The 17,385-nt window shown below is 38.9% G+C and overlaps 1 protein-coding gene across 1 annotated transcript; it reads right to left on the minus strand.

Moving 5' to 3' along the window:
- Positions 1-1,268: 1,268 nt before the first annotated feature.
- On the minus strand, positions 1,269-2,754 carry LOC104242081 (16.9 kDa class I heat shock protein 1-like). Its single transcript, XM_009797062.2, has 2 exons — positions 2,442-2,754; positions 1,269-1,689 (listed from the first exon to the last, which is right to left on the minus strand). Exons 1-2 carry the CDS (start codon positions 2,662-2,664, stop codon positions 1,418-1,420), a joined length of 495 nt encoding a protein of 164 aa, XP_009795364.1. The 5' UTR covers positions 2,665-2,754; the 3' UTR covers positions 1,269-1,417.
- Positions 2,755-17,385: the final 14,631 nt, after the last annotated feature.

The raw sequence follows: 17,385 nt of genomic DNA on the forward strand, positions 1-17,385 counted from the left end.
ATCTTGGTGTCATTATTGCTGCATTTCTATTCTTGCTGATTTAACCATAACTTAGTGTTCTGCGTTTATCACTAATACCGTGAATACTATTTTTACGGGTTTATTCCCAACACTTCTTTGAGTTGGAAAGACGGAAGGGTAGCAACTTTCTATTGTTCGTTTTTAGCCAATGGATATCGTTGCTAATGGATCCAAAGCAAAATTTGCGGGTGCATGACTTTGTAATTCCGTTTCAAGAAAATGTTGCTCCATTTTACACGGTGGAAAGTTCGAGGTTTGGTGAACTTCCTACATCGATTCATCCTGCACCAAGTGAGCAAAATGTCAGCACTGATCTCCCTCAAGAGGCTCTCATGGTAAAGGAGTTCTCTAATCTGGTCCGAAGTATCAAAGGGGAAGGTTGTAAACCTGAGAAGAAGTGGCCAACAATTAGTAGAAAAACACAACTTGTGGTGGATGCTGTCAAGGCGTCAATTGACAAGGGTTTTGAGCCTGTTGAGGTTGTCTATTAGCTGGTCTGTTATTATGTTCTCTGTGAAATCGAATGATGCTGTGTCGTTGTATCTGAATGCTGTATTGGCTGTTGTATTTCTGAATAAAGGCCTTATGTGGCTTCTTCAATTGGGGTCTCAGTAGTGTTTGTTGACAGTGTAATATTATAGTATAAAACTTGAATTGAGTCTTAAGAATGGTTAGTAATGTGTATTGTCAGCACCATATACTAGGGAAAGATATCTATTTGGTAAAGATCTTCCACATCCAACTTCAACTCTCCTTTGCGTTCAACTTGGATGATTTACTAATCCTGGTATTTCATCTCGATCTACTTGCTCTTTTTTTTGCTTTCTTCTTGTTACTTGTATGCGCAATTCTATATATTTTGTTAAGTTCACATAACACATTTTACAAGAGGAAAAATGTTCCGATTTTCCCTTCTACTATGGTATATTATTTATATTTGTTATCCCCGTTATACTTATCTCTTTGTCCATGTCAGCATCCTATCCTAGTAACAGGTCCCACCAAATTAACACTCCCAGGTCCATACACTTGACCCAACCTGATACTCAGGACCCTTTGTACTCACTTGAGACTCATAGCCATTAAATGGGGTGGTTCGGGTCCATGATGATATTCAATCAGAGCATATTTTTGATAAATATACAGCAAAAATTGATTCTTTCCCCCAGTAAAATCACGCTAACTTCCAATGAATCTTACTCCTCATGAATTTTGAACTCTAGAAACTGATAACCCTTAAAAGTAGGTTTTATATTCGTACAACTGACAACATTGGCATTCACTTAATTATTTAAAGGCATGCACAGACGCACTACATATACCAAACTTCTACACATACTATGCACAAGGAGAGCAAAGATGTACTACAGTCCAAAACCAAAAGACTAGTACTAATTTAAATAATATCTATAGCCCTAACATTTCTTGGAATCTCTTGTGTTTCCTTCTTGGGTACGTTCACAGTCAAAACTCCATGCTCAAGGCCACAACTTATGCCTTCCACGTTGGCATTCTCCGGCAGACGGAACCTCCTCCTAAAGCTGCCGCGCCTACGCTCCACGCGGTGCCACTTGTCGGTGCCTTGCTCTTCCTCTTTCACTCTTTCACCACTTATTTCAAGTATGTTGTCATCTTCAATTTGCACCTTCAAATCTTCCCTCTTTACCCCTGCCATTTTAAAAAGGCACTTAGCTTTAGCTTTACAAATATCAGCCTTACATAATTAAGGCACATAATCCAGTTCGCACATCGTTACTTTGCTAAAAAAACTTTGTTATCTACGGTCTAATCCTTGAAAAGCTTTGTTACTTCTCTCTCTTTGCTCATCTAGAAGTGGTCAATCAACTTTCCAAACTAGATTATATAAGAAGTATTCTTCTATGAAACCAGCATCGTGTCATGTTCAGTTTTAACCAATTTAAACCAAAAAAATAAAAATAAATATAGAAATAGAAATAGTTCACGACCCGTTTGAATATGAATACTATTTCAATATTTGTAGGTACCAACATTTGCAAATACTAAAGTACCAGTATTTAAACTTCAAGAATACTAAAGTACTGATATGAAGATTTATCTCATAGGAGTATAAGATACTTAATTTTCACAAATCTTGAACTATTTTGAGTAAAATTCATGTCCAAAGACAAACTTAAACTAAAATTTATGTCCAAAGACAAATGAACTCCTTTCGTACGTTTTGACAAACTTAAACTGTTAAATTCTTTTTTTTTTTTAAAAAAAAAAAAAACTCAGATATTAATTAATTCATAGAAGTGAAGACGTAGTTAAGAAAACACGTCCTCATCAAGAACACCCTATGAACTGTCATACAACTAACTCAAAAAGCGTTATCCACAGTAGAGCATGAGAAGAAATAAAATTAGTGGTATATATATATGTAGGATTGGATGCTTAACCAGGAAGGTCAACACGAAAAATATGAGCATTATCAGTTTCACGCCAGTCCACATTAGCATGAGCTAAGGCAGAAACATCATCTTCGCCGCCACCACGTCTCCACCCTAATCCACCAATATCAAAAGGATCCAACAATATATCTGAAGAAAATGGGCTGCTAAATCCAACATCCCAATCTCTACGACGTCCACCACCCATCCATGGTCCTATTGATGATGCCATAATTGTACGCTATCAAATTCTTCTTGCACTTTGTTCTTGCTTCTGAAATGGCTAGCTATATGTTAATGTATATGTTTGTCTGTGACAAAGGTGTTTTATTTCTGTGTCTTGCTGTCACTTGTATATGTGCTGGTTACTTCTGTCTTAAGCCACGCTTCCACTGATTAGGACACTATAAGGTCTTAACTCTGAGTTGTGACACGTTACGTTGAAGATGAACATGAAAAGTTTTTAACCCAACTTTTTGCTTGTTGAACAAAATTTAAGGAAAATTTCCAAATAAGTAGCAATAATTGATAATTTACGCACCAGACAACTAAATAATTATATTCCTATCAGAAAACTTTAAATCCTGTAACTACAATCGCACATCCAAAGCATTGATCATTTCATTAAAAATAAAATCAAAGGGTTTCAGCTTCCCGTCAGCCAATTCCCAACGGAAATTACGTTTCGTTAATATCCCCATACAGTAGTTGCTAATTTAATACTCAACAAATGATTATCTTTTCTCTCTTCTAAAAATAAAATTGTCATTAATTTTAATTTTATTAGTACTTTTTCTCTCTTTCTTTTATGATGACGTTTTATTTGTTGGTATAACTATATTTTATTGGTAAAATATGAATGCTTGTATTAAAGTAGATACTTGGATGAATAAGTAATATTTATAACATTTATCTATTATATATATTACATATAACTCGTATAATACATTAAACAATTGTTTGATAAGTATATTATGAAGTATAAAATAAAATATTTTTAGTATAAATTTTATTTTATTTGGATATACATATTGTATATTTCTATTTTTCAATATGATAAATATACACGATGTATATTCGGAATATTAAATTTTATAATATAGAGTATGCCATGTATATATATATATATAGAGAGAGAACAATATAGTTGCATAAAAATTATATAATATTACTATTATATATAAAGTAATATTAGAGCAAATAGTTAAAATCCCCGTGCAAGTATCACAAGGTTCAAATCTTGATGAATCATGGGAAAATGAGACTATATAGCCGTTGTAAAAATAATAGTCAAAAAAATATAAAATTTGTATATTTGTATGTATGTGTATACATACATACATACACACACATACAAAATATACAATATATATATATATATATATATATATATATATATATATATATATGTGTGTGTGTGTGTGTGTGTGTGTGTGTGTGTGTGTGTAACGCGACCTGACCGATCGTTTTGAATATTTGCACTTCGCTCGGTTGTTTGAGCGCATGAGTAGCTCCGTATGAAGTAGTATGACATGTGTGGATCGTCAGTTTTGATTTTCAGGTTATTCAGAATTCAAGTTGGAAGGATGATTCTCAGCTAGAAGTTTTAAATTTGAAAGTTTGACCAAGTTTGACTTTTTAGTATTTGACCTCGGATTGGATTTCTGATGGTTCTGTTGGCTCCGTTGGGTGATTTGGACTTACAAGCACGCCCGGATCGTGATTTGGAGTTTCGTAGTGGAATTTAGCTTGTAATGGCGAAGTTGGAATTTTAGAAAGTTTGATCGGGAGTGGACTTTTTATATCGGGGTCAGATTCCGATTCCAAAAGTTAAAGCAGGTCCGTGATGTTAAATGTGACGTGTGTGAAAAATTTGAGGTCAATCGGACGTTATTTGATATGTTTCGACATCGGTTGTGAAAGTTGAAGTTTCAAAGTTCAATGATTTCGAATTGAGGTGTGATTCATCGTTTCGATGTTGTTATGTGTGTTTTGAGTCCTCGAGTAGGTCCATGTGATGTTATCAGACTTGTTGGTATGTTTGAATGTGATCCCGAGGAGCTCGGGTGAGTTTCGGGCAAGGTTCGGAGCATTTTGAAGATTTTGGCCAAGGCTGGTGGTTGCTGGTTCTGGTGTGACCGCATCTGCGACTGGTTTACGCAGATGCGATGGCCGCAGAAGTGACCAAGGGGTCACAGGAGCGGAAATGTTGTTGGGAGCAGGGGCCCGTAGAAGCGTAGATTTGCTTCGCATCTGCGAAGGCACAAATGCGGTTGGCAGCGCAGAAGCGATATTTGGGTGCGCACCTACGAGTGCGCAGATGCGGCTAAAGTGTCCGCAGATGCGAAAGTGCTGGGCAGAGTTATAAAATCGAAGGTTTTGTTCTTTCTTCATATTTTAAGATGTGGGATTCAGATTGAGGCGATTTTTGGAGTAAATTTCATCACAAAGATTGGGGCAAGTGTTCTCTACTCAATCTTGATTATATTTCATGAACATTCTTCATTTTTGGCAATTGGTTGATGAATTTAAAGAATAAATTGAGGGTTTTGGCCTAAAGTTTCATAATATGAATTTTTGAGTTTTGAACACCGATTTGGAGTCGGATTTGAGTAAAACTAGTCTGGTTGGACTCGTAATTGAATGGGTTGTCGGATTTTGTGGGTTTTGTCAAGTTTCTAGGCGTGAGTCGGGATGTGATTTTTGGGTGGATTTGGGATTTGACTTGAAATTCGATCTTTATCATTTGTAATTGTTTCCTTGGGCTTTATCTGGTGTATTTGAGGTTCTTTTGTCTAGTTTTGAGCTGTTGGGAGGTCGCTACGCGCGTGATGACATTCTTGGAGCATCACTTAGCTTTATCGGCGTTGAAATCGGCTTGTTTAAAATAAGTAACTCTTCTAAACTTAGTGCTGAGGGTATAAGAACCCCAAAATTACGTGTTATGTGATTGATGTTGTGGTGACGCACATGCTAGGTGACGGCCGTGTGGGCGTGAACCCTGTGAATTATGACTCTGTTGTTTCCAGGGCACTGAATAGTGGCCCTATTTTATTGATATTTGTTTTTTCACCTTGTGATAAAATAAATGACTTGTACATCATGCTAGATATCTTATTTAGGCCTTATGTTGATATTGTTGGGACTATTTAATGGTCGTTTCTTGTTGCCATCTCATTGAATTCATTGATATTTCGTACTCAGTCATATCGATGCATTCATATCATATCTTAGTATTAGTTGTTACTTATTAATACATCATATCATTGTTCCGTGTCAGTTTTCATGTCATTGTGAGCCCGTGGGTGAGACTGGAGAGATTGATGACTGAGTGAGGCCGAGAGCCTGATTATGAGTGACAACTATGGGATCAGGCTGCACGCCACAACATGTTTTATTGATTATTGAGTAAGGCCGAGGGCCTGATTGATTTATGCTATGATTGGCTTGTTATAGCGCTTGGGCCGTAGGAGCCCTTGCGGAGTTTGCATACCAACAGTGGGGGCGATTGATTATATTGAGGGATGGATCTTCCCTAGACATAGATCTTGTCCGAAGCATTTGTATACCTGGAGATAGATCTTTTCCATGGGGCCGGATTGACCTTCCTCGGTACTGAGTTACTAATGGTCAGTGATGTATATATTTCGGGATGGATCTTCCCTGGGCCAAATGCCATATACAGTACCGAGTGGTTGGGTATGATGAGTGAAAAGTGTGATATAGTGAGGTTGAGTATTCTGAGAGTGTGAGTACATGATTCATCTATGATATACATAGCTTTGGCATGCATATACGACATACATGCATAGGGACGTATTTTTCCTCATGCTGTACGGTATCACATCATTCATGATTTTTACACATTGGTTTGTGGGCATAGAGTGGTAGTTCACACTTGTTATTTGAAAAGGAAATGAAACATGTTTATTTATTGTGGAAAGGATCTTTCAGGAAAATTACAGTTTTCAAACTATCTCATGATTTTTCGATGATTTCGTTAAAGGATTTAGGTGTTCACTGATATTCTTAAAAGCGGAACTATTTTTCAGAAAACTGTGTAAAAGATGGACATTTTCACCTCTGAGATTATTTCCTTGTCTATATGCTCTACGTTGTATGAACTGCTGTTGGTTATTTGTGTTGGACCTGACTTATATTCCAGCTCATCAATACTTTCAGCCTGAGGTTAGGTTTGTTATTTTTTGAGTACATGGGGTGGGTTGTACTCATACTGCACTTCTTGCACATTGCATGAAAATCCCGGATGCCGATGTTGTTATGTTTGATGGTTGCTGGATTTGGAGACATACCTGCGTTCCTACTGTAGCTACCGCTTGTTCACGGTAGCCTTAGATTCTAAAACTCTGTCTATGTACTTTTCAAACAGAAGATGTACTCTTTTTATATCATCTTTATAAACTCTATTTTTAGAAGCTTATGATTTGTACTACCGGTCCTTGGGAAATGTAACAGATACAGATAATTTATTTATGTTTAATTGGCTTATTAGCATTATTGAGATTGGATAGTTATTAGTTGGCTTACCTAGCAGTTTGGGTTAGGTGCCATCACGACTAGTGGATTTTGGGTCGTGACAGATTGGTATCAGAGCTCTAGGTTCATAGGTTCTATAAGTCATGAGCAAATGTCTAGTAGAGTCTTGCAAATCGGTATGAAGACGTCCATACCTATCTTCGAGAGGCTACAAGACATTTAGGATACACTTCTAATCTTTCTTTCCTTATCGTGCGACATTGATTTATCTTGAACCATAACTCTTTTAATTCCTTCCACGCATCCGTATGCGCACATGAGCGCTCAGTATCAGTTGCGCATCGAAGGCTTGTGATTCCCTAGATGAGGTGCGATATGTGATTTCTGTGTGTTGATGATGGGCTAGTCTAGAGGACTTGAGGCTGGGTTTTGACTGTAGCTTGAGCACTGAAGTGTTGATTGTGTGAGCATGTGCTTTTGTACTTATATGTCCGATAGTATCCCTATCAGTTGAATTTGTGGCTGGATGGCTACATGATGAGTATGATGTGACTGCGAGATGTGTTTATACGATTTGAATGTAACGAGAAGGTTTGCTAGAGGTGTAGAAAAAACTATTGGGGTGCTTGATTTCCATCTTGATTTGACGTATAGTCAATATGTGTTGAAAAAAAAATCTTTTCATACTATTAGTTGAGGAGTGGAGCAGATTTTCATTTCGTGATATGAGTTCAGACTCAGGAAGATAAAGTGGTTGCATAATAGTTATGACTGTGGAAGGGTATAAAGAGATGTTAGTTTGAGGCAAAGCAGGCGGGTTTTCTCCTGCGAGGGTGTCCTGAGGTTTGTGTGATTTCCTATGTTGTTTCGTAGCGAGTTCTCTTTTACCAGTGAGTTATATGTGTTTCACTTTAAGTTTAGATCACTTATGAGAGCGGGCTTGACTGTTACAAGGGTGAATGCGAGCTTTGCAGATGATTTGAGGTATTAGATGGTTTGTGTTGCATGAGCTTATGGAGGATTTAGTTGAATCTCACTACAGTATTACGACAGTAATAGAGTATGGGCATTGTGGGATTTTGTGTGTTTTGATCTGTGGCTTTGAGCCAAGTAGGGGAGTCTGCTATTGATAAGTTGATTGCACGACTATATGTCGTATTAGTTTCAGTTTGAGGTATACTGATGAATCGGTTATGACTTGCAGAGGTTGAGATCGAGGAGGACTTGAATGAGGGATTTCTGGATACGAGTTGTATTAGGCTTTATGAGTTTATGAGAATCATGGAATGTTTTAAGTTGTTATTGGTGAATGATGTAATGTGCGTGGAGCAGAAATTTATCTGGTTGCATTAAGGTGGGGTTACTTTCTTGGGTGTTGGAGTGCTAATGGGGCACAGGTCGTTCGGCCCGCTTGATCAATCTAATTGAGTTTTGAGTAGAGTGGATGACTCTCGAGAATGGTCCTAATGAATTCAAGATTTATACGCGGCAAGTGAGAATGTTGCGGATTTGTATATGGCTAGAAGTTGAGAATTACATTGGATGGTGTCGAGACTTACAGTGTTTCTATATAACTTTGGATTCTACATTCAATATCAAGAAGGTAAAAATGAACAAGTTTAAAATTCACAAAAGGCCTTTTCAGAGTGGGTATCTCGGTTGTGGTGCTCTTGTGGTGCTTAAGAGAGTATTTAGCGGCTTATGAGCCTTAGGGCGATGTGGTTTTATGCTTGGGTCACATGTGGTGAGTCTGGGTTGAGGATGGTGGTATTATGGTGAGGAAAAGTATTAATTTGGACGTAATTCAGAATGAACTCAGATAAGTAGGATAGCTCGGTAGTAGGTTGGATCGGCATGGTAATGGATATGATCGGTTCTTTGGATGCTTATGATGTGATGAGTTTCTACAGGTGTTTTATGGCAATTCTCTTGGGTTTTTGGTGACTTGCATAGCTTGGTTGAGTTAGAAGGATTCAGTCCTGACGGTTTGGTTTGCGCAAATGGGATTCAGAGAGTTCTTGATGGTTTCTACAACGGTTAGAGATGTATATTTCCTACTGGCGTGAGGAGCATGTGATGTATAGTGATTTTTCTCCTAGATGGGCTCAAATGGAAGGTTCTTGGCTAATTGAGTGAGTAGTTGCTTGTGACTCGGAGTGGATTTTGAAGTTCTCATATTTTTTGTATGATGGCATGGTATATACGATGTGTTGTGTAGGATTGAGATTTGTATATGTAAGGTCGCGATTTAGTTTGAAAGGAAGGCCATGAGTCCTTAGGTAGCATGGACAGTTTCAGATGACTAGGTGAATGACATTACTATCTGGTATGGCTTGATGAGAGTATACATTTCAGAATGGGCAATGTGTTTGATTTATGGATACTTCATTGGTATTGCGGCATTCTCTTGTTTGATCGACTGCTGATGTTCAAATTTTTCTTTGTGGCATAGAAGAATTATAGGAGTATTCCTCGTGGAATGATCATGTATTGGAGAAGTGTTAGAAATTTAGGCGGTGGAGTTGAGATCAGATATGATGATTCGTGTGTTCTATGGATTTGGAGACTGGGAGTTCTCATGAGTATATTGTTTCGTGGTTGTGGAATGTGAGACGTAGCCAAGGTTAGTCAGAAGATAATATGTGTTGTGATATAGTTATTGTGGACTTTCAGAGGGTATTTATCTATTGTGGGTGACGAGAGTTGATTTGGGGTTCATTGGTAGGCCCGATATGGATGTGTATTCTGCATCGAGTCGGATTGGTTGGCTGCATACTGCTATTGTTGAGGGATGTGCCATTCAGTTGTTGTTAAGATCATTTGTGTTCTGAGATGATTTATGAGTTACTCTTCTATGCTACAGAGAGTTGTGATTCGCTGGTTATATGCACACATGGTGCGGTTCTATTTGGGCTTTATAGCAGAATTTGAGCGAGATGGGTATTTGCGTGTTGCATGATTGGTTACGCATTGGTTATGGTCTTTCATGCTAGTGTAGCGTTGTGTCATTTTCTTCCCCGTAGTTATGGTAATGCACTTTGGGTACTTGATGTCAAATTTCGTGTAGTTATTGATTTTGAGCAAGGCTGCTCGAGGAATATGAATGGGCTGGTGTTAGGATGGGGTACGCATTGCAATGAAGTTATGTTGAGATATGATCCTTGGTGTCAGATTCGTGTGTTTTTGGTTCTACGATGTGTGCTAGGCTCTTAGCATGGTGTTGTGATGGTACTTGTTAGGCTAGCGAGACAGTTCTCTCATTTGAATTTTTTAATGATTGAGTACATTTGGGGTGTTGCTATTGGGTGCACGAATTGCACAGGTTATGGCTTTGGATTGTATTGATATGTCATGTCACCAAAGTGGTCGTGTTGGATGAGATGAGATTATTGGACCTAAATACTATTAGAATTTATTACAACATGGTTGGAAGAATAATATTGAGAGTCAGCTTAGAAATTTGTTGTAGTCCTTGTCGAAGGAGATGGAGCTCCATGACTTGTTGATCTGATGAATGGTTATGAGTTCTGTATGTTTCTTTCAACATTGGCAGTGTATGAAGGTGTTAGAACGAGGCTCTGTTTGATAAGAGGGTTATTATCGGTATTGGGTTGTTCTGAGAAACTATTGTGATTAAAAATTATCGCTATGAGTGTTTGAGTTCTGTATCATGTGATTTCATCTTGGGTTGCGGATATGGATTGTTACAACTTGTTCAAACTTATACAGTGTGTAGATACAGGATTATGATTTTATGGAAAGTTTCAAATGTGAAATTTTTTGCTCTAAGGCTTATGGGCTAGGTTTGATTAAGAAATTTCAGTCATGTTGTGTTATCAGACCTATATGGGATAGGGTGACGTGGGATCACCCCCGGGTATGTACATAGTGAAATTCGGCAATTTGATGGCTTTTGGAACAACTCTGGGCACGTTCAAGGACGAACGTATGTTTAAGTGGGGGAGGATGTGACGACCCGACCGGTCGTTTTGAGCATTTCCACTTCGCTCGGTTGTTTAAGGGCATGAGTAGCTCCGTATGAAGTATTATGACTTATGTGGATTGTTAGTTTTGATTTTCAGGTTATTCGGAATTCGAGTTGGAAGGATGATTCTCAGTTAGAAGCTTTAAATTTCAAAGGTTTGACCAAGTTTGACTTTTTAGTATTTGTCCTTAGATAGGATATCTGATGGTTCTGTTGGCTCCATTGGGTGATTTGGGACTTAGGAATGCGTTCGGATCGTAATTTGGAGGTCCATAGTGGAATTTGGCTTGTAATAACAAAAGTTGGAATTTCGAAAAGTTTGATCGGGAGTGGACTTTTGATATCGGGGTCGGATTCCAATTCCGAAAGTTGGAGCAGGTCCGTAATGTCAAATGTAACTTCTGTGCAAAAATTTGAAGTCAACCGAACGTGATTTGATAGGTTTCGACATCAGTTGTGAAAGTTGAAGTTTCAAAGTTCAATGATTTTGAATTGAGGTGTGATTTGTCGTTTCGATATTGTTATGTGTGGTTTGAGATCTCGAGTAGGTCCGTGTGATGTTATCAGACATGTTGGTATGTTTGGATGTGGTCCCGAGGGGCTCGAGTGAGTTTCGGGCGAGGTTCAGAGCATTTTGGAGATTTTGGCCAAGGCTGGTGGTTGCTGGTTCTGGTGTGGCTGCACCTGCGACTGGTTTGCGCAGGTGCGATGACCGCATAAGCGACCAAGGGGTCGCATGAGCGGATATATTGCTGGGAGAAGGGGCCCGCAGAAGTGGAGGTTTTACTTCGCATCTGTGAAGGCGCAGATGCTGTAGGTTGAGCGCAAATGCGGTTGGCATCACAGAAGTGATATTTGGGTGTGCACCTGCGAGTGCACAGATGCGGCTAATGTGTCCGCAGATGCGAAAGTTCTAGGCAGAGTTATAAAATCGAGGGTTTTGTTCTTTCTACATATTTTGAGATGCGGGACTCGGATTGAGGCGATATTTTGAGCAAATTTCATCACAGGGATTGAGATAATGTTCTCTACTCAGTCTTGGTTATATTTCATGAATCTATATTTATTTTTGGCAATTCGTTGATAAATTTAAAGAGGAAATTGGGGGTTTTGGCCTAAAGTTTCATAATATTTTTGAGTTTTGAACATCGATTTGTAGTCGGATTTGAGTGAAACTAGTATGGTTGGACTCAAAATTGAATGGGTTTGTCGGATTTTATGGGTTTTGTCAAGTTTCGAGGCGTGGGTCGAGGTGTGATTTTTGGCCGGATTTGGGATTTGACTTTGGATTCGATCTTTATCATTTGTAATTGTTCCTTTGGGATTTATCTGATGTATTTCAGTTGCTTTTGGCTAGTTTTGAGCCTTTCAGAGGTCGCTACGCGCATGATGGCATTTTTGGAGCATTGCTTGACTTTCTTGGTGTTGGAATCAGCTTGTTTTAAGATAAGTAACTCTTCTAAACTTAGCGCTGAGGATATAAAAACCCCAAAATTACGTGCTCTGTGATTGATGTTGAGGTGACGCACATGCTAGGTGACGGGCGTATGGGCGTGCACCCTGTGAATTGTGACTCTGTTGTTTCCAGGGCACTGAATAGTGACCCTCTTTTATTGATATCTATTTTTTCACCATGTGATAAAATAAATAAGCTGTACATCACGCTAGATATCATGTCTAGGCCTTATGGTGATATTGTTGGGACCCATAGTGGTCGTTTCTTGTTGCCATCTCATTGAATTCATTGATATTTTGTACTCAGTCATATCCATGCATTCATATCATATCTCAGTCTCAGTTATTACTTATTGATACTGTCACGACCCAGAATCCACTAAGGGCCGTGATGGTGCCAGACACTATTGCCAGGCAAGCCAACAACCAATAACTAGAAACTTCTTGTTTTAAAACTTATGGAAATCGTTCCTTTTATACATTTAAACAACAAGTAATGAAATTCATTGAAATAAGAAAAATGTCTTTAACCAATTCAATATTGAACAATCCTACAACTATCCCAGAACCCGGTGTCACGAGTGCATGAGCAATTTCTAGGAAATAATATAATACAACAACTGTCCGGAATACAATATTGGACAGAAAATAAATACAGAAAAACTGAAAGAGACTCTGCTGGCTGCGGGTCGCCTCGAGAAGTGCAGCTCACTTAAGTCTCTGTATCAACATGCTTCTACGCCCAGTAGGCCACTAGAGATGCATATGCCTGTGCAACAAAAATGCACAAAAGTGTAGTATGAGTACGAAAACAACGTATACCCAATGAGTATCCCATCTAATCTCGAAGAAGTAGAGACGATATGGTCGACCTCAACACTTACTAGTGGTCAAATAATAATATGGTGAAGATGTGAGGAAACATGGATTTATCTAGGAATTTTAACTCATAAAGCAGGGAAACAGGTAACACCTTCTCAAATAATAAGGAAACTTCCAAAATCCACTTTTCATTATCTTTATTAGTTTATAGCAGCCATAAAAGACAATATCAACTTCAATAAGTTTCAAGGTAAGCAATGCAAGCATGCGCATATTATGCCGAGGCGACGACCCGATCCAACAGAAATAAACTGTGCACTTGCCGAGAGTCGACGACGCACCTATAGATGCATCTATTTAATCTACCGATGCGTTTGGCCCGTTTCAAAATATAAACACACATAGACAGACAATCAATCAAGAAGTCAACATGGAGCAATTATTCAAGGAAAAGCCAATTCTCTTTAGCAATTTAAGAAAATGAAGCTTAAATCTTTTTAGGAATTTATTTACTAATTCGATTTGATTTAAGCAATACAAGTTGTCAATAAGATGACAAATATTCCAAGTATAGCATGCTATTGGGTCCTAGACTACCCGGACAATAGCATAATAGTAGCTACATACAGGCTCTCGTCACCTCGTGCCTACGTAGCCCCCACAAATAAGAGCACATAACCAATTAACTCATCTATGGGGACAATTCCATCTTACAAGGTTATAAAGGAGACTCACCTCGCTCCGAAGATCCATAACCGGCATTCCATGCCCTTCCGAAGACTCGAATCGATGCACAACGCTCCAAAACTAACCAGTAATTATGTAAACCCATTAATATATGCTAAGGTACTCATTATAATCCAATTTATAACAATTCCTAACCCCGATCGAAAAGTTGACAAAAATACCCTCGGGCCCACGTTCCCGGAATCCGAAATTTTTCGAAGATAAAGTTTACCCATAGTCTCATGAACTCAAATATATTATTTTCTCTAAATTTCACACCCAAAATCGTGGTCAAAATCCAAGAATACTAGTTTTCTAGGTTTTCCCTCAAACCCCAAGTTTTCTATAATTTTTCATGTCTAAATCCATATATAACCCTTGTATATACTCAAAACTAGTAAAGATCACTTACCTCATGTTTGGTGATGAAAATGGCGCTCCAAAGTTGCTCCAAAATCGGCTCTCGTAGAAGAAATGAAGTGAAAATGAGCCAAACTTCGATTTTTAAAAGAACCCCACTGCCTCCAGCAGTTTCCGCATCTGCGGAAAATTGACCGCATCTGCAGAAAAATGACCGCATCTGCGGTTATGACAGCAACCAACATTTTTTCCCGACACGGAAATGAGCATAACTCCCTCATACGATGTCCAAATTCGACTTCTTTTTGCTATGGCTCAATAATTACGATACAGATCTAATGGTTCAATAAAAACTTAATTTGGAGCTCATTTGCTTAATATGGTACCCCTTTATGTCCAAAGAAACGACGTTGAAACATCAAATAAGAGCGCGATACAACCCGAAACACACACGATTCCCCCGGGACTCCGTCCAATCACACCAACCCACTCCATAACATAACACGGACCTGCTCGAGGCCTCAAATCATACCAAACAATGCTAAAATCATGAATCAACCTCCAATCCAAGCTTTATGAACTTTAGAAGTTCAAGCTTCTACTCTCGATGTTTAAACCTATCAAATCACGTCCGATTGACCCCAAATTTTGCACACAAGTCATATTTGACATTACGGACCTACTCCAACTTCCAGAATCGAAATCCGACCCCGATATCAAAAAGTCCACTTCCGGTCAAACTTCTCCAAAAACCTTCAATTTTCTATCTTTAGCCAAATGGCTCCAAAATGACCTACGGACTTCCGAATTCACTTCCGATCACGATCCCAACTCCAGAATCACCATACGGAGCTACTCCCTGACTCGAATTCCAAACGGACATCGATAAAACTGAAATGCACTTCAAGCCAAACTTATGAAATTTCTTCCAAAATGCTAACTTCCACAATAGACGGCAAAACATTCCCGGGTCTTCCAAAACCCGTTCCGGACATACACCCAAGTCCGAAATCATCATACGAACCTGTTGGAACCTTCAGATCCCGATTCCGAGGCTGTTTACTAAAAAATCCAATCCTAGTTAATTCTTTCAACTTTCAGCTTTTGAAATGAAAATTCTCTCTCCAAATCAACTCTGAACTTCCCACAATTTAATTCCGACCATGCGTACAAGTCATAATACCTGAAATGAAGTTGCTCATGGCCTTAGACTGCTGAACGCCACGCTAGAGCTCAGAACGACCGGTCGGGTCGTTACATTCTCTCCCACTTAAACATACGTTCGTCCTCGAACGTGCTGAGAACTATACTGAAGTAGTCTGAAATCACTGTTTAACACCTCATGCACCTTCCCGTTCTACCACAACTTAGTTGAGCACATTAGCTCGATAAATTCTGAAGATATTCCCTTTTATTCAAGCAAAAAGCCTTCAAGCCCAATTCCAACATTTGGAATTCTATGCCAGGCCTATTTCCAACATACGATCACCATATTAATCACTACATGCTATACCCAAGCATGACTGCACAATTTTGCGAAATTTACACCTTGCATCACTTTAATCACCAGACCACAATAACACTTTCTGATCAACTTAGTCGAAATTTCATGAATCTGGTGCTCCCATTGCACCTCATGACATACAAAGGTCTTACTTTAATTCTTACAATACCTCCACGACGGAAGAGATGTGTAGAAACTCATAACCAACTGCCGAATCAGAAAATCATTGGGTCTATACTCCCGACAAGAACCATCACTTCATTCTGAGCTGAATAATGATCTTAGCTCCTTAAAATACTTCATATAATCAGATTGCACTGATTCTAAATCCAATAATCTCGTCTCACCCAGTACGAACTACTCAGGCAATAAGCCATCCTGGACATGATCAAAAGTCTCATATGATGTTACAATGTGCCAATAGGCTACCAATTAAAATGCGATGCAAAATGAAAACGAACTCTGAAAAGGAGATCCAATTACCCCGCTCGCGAATCATACATGTGACGCGGGCACACAGCTAATATAAGCTCTCCTTAGAAAATAGGAAACAAAACACATAAAAACAGATATGGGGAACTGTAATGAACATCACATTGTTGCGGCGCGCAACCCGTTCCAAACAACATACCCATGGCGGCGTGCCACCTGATCCACTCATAGAACTCACATAAGGAGATTTACATCAAGCTAAATTTCTTGCTAAAATGAAATATCGAATATCGGTCATAAACACGCTAGGTGCATAATACCATTCCCTGGGGAGACATATAACGCTATAATCCACAAACTCGAGCACAACTGAGGTGCGATACACGATCTGAATCTCAAGAGCCATCCTGCTCATATAATATCATCACTACGCGGAACCTCAACACCTAAGAAATTTACCAAGCCGTCTCACAACTCATACGGTGCAATATATATCATTACATGAAATAGCTGATGACAAAATAACACCCCGACTACTCTTCCATAAGGGGCGCTTTACTGAAATGAACACGACTGGCCTGACATAGAGCCCATATTCACATTTAATCCATCCACTGACCTCGAGTCTATCCTGATCGTACCAAACTAGGTCAATAACCTTTCAAAGATCCATACTAACTTCCCTCTTCTCATAACGCACAAGAACAACCATCATAACCGGAATACTCATCCACAGTCCACAACTCAGTAAGCCATGTGCCCTCCAGGCATCAATTCTCAACTTGACGATATCACCCCAATCTTCATACTTGGTTTAAATCTTTAATCAATCAAGTGACCACATGCCACACATATACAACCTTCCCGTGGGACACGCTCCCACAACCTTCCATAACAAATAACAGGTCTGCATATCCAAACCACCGGCCACACAAATGCTGAAAAACGTTCAAAAATCCTTAACCAGGATGCAAAGACTTTTTCACAAAATACCGATCTCAGGTGACGCTGAAGACGTTACCAACTTACTTTGAACATCGAAACTCTTTCCTGCTCATCTGAGCTCGTGACATCCTTGTCAACACCGAACTGCAACCCTGACCCTCACTTCAAATTCCATATCACTTGCTGCACCCAAAATGCCAATATACGATAGAACACGACTCTTCATC

The sequence above is a fragment of the Nicotiana sylvestris genome, chromosome 4 (assembly GCF_000393655.2).
Source record: "Nicotiana sylvestris chromosome 4, ASM39365v2, whole genome shotgun sequence".
In the NCBI taxonomy this organism is placed as follows: Eukaryota; Viridiplantae; Streptophyta; class Magnoliopsida; order Solanales; family Solanaceae; genus Nicotiana; species Nicotiana sylvestris.

Coding starts and splice junctions, on each gene's coding strand:
- LOC104242081 (XM_009797062.2), bottom strand. CDS start 2,664: ATGGCATCATCAATAGGACCATGGATGGGTGGTGGACGTCGTAGAGAT. Junction 1,690..2,441: donor TTTTCGTGTTGACCTTCCTG/GTTAAGCATCCA, acceptor TTAAAATGGCAG/GGGTAAAGAGGGAAGATTTG.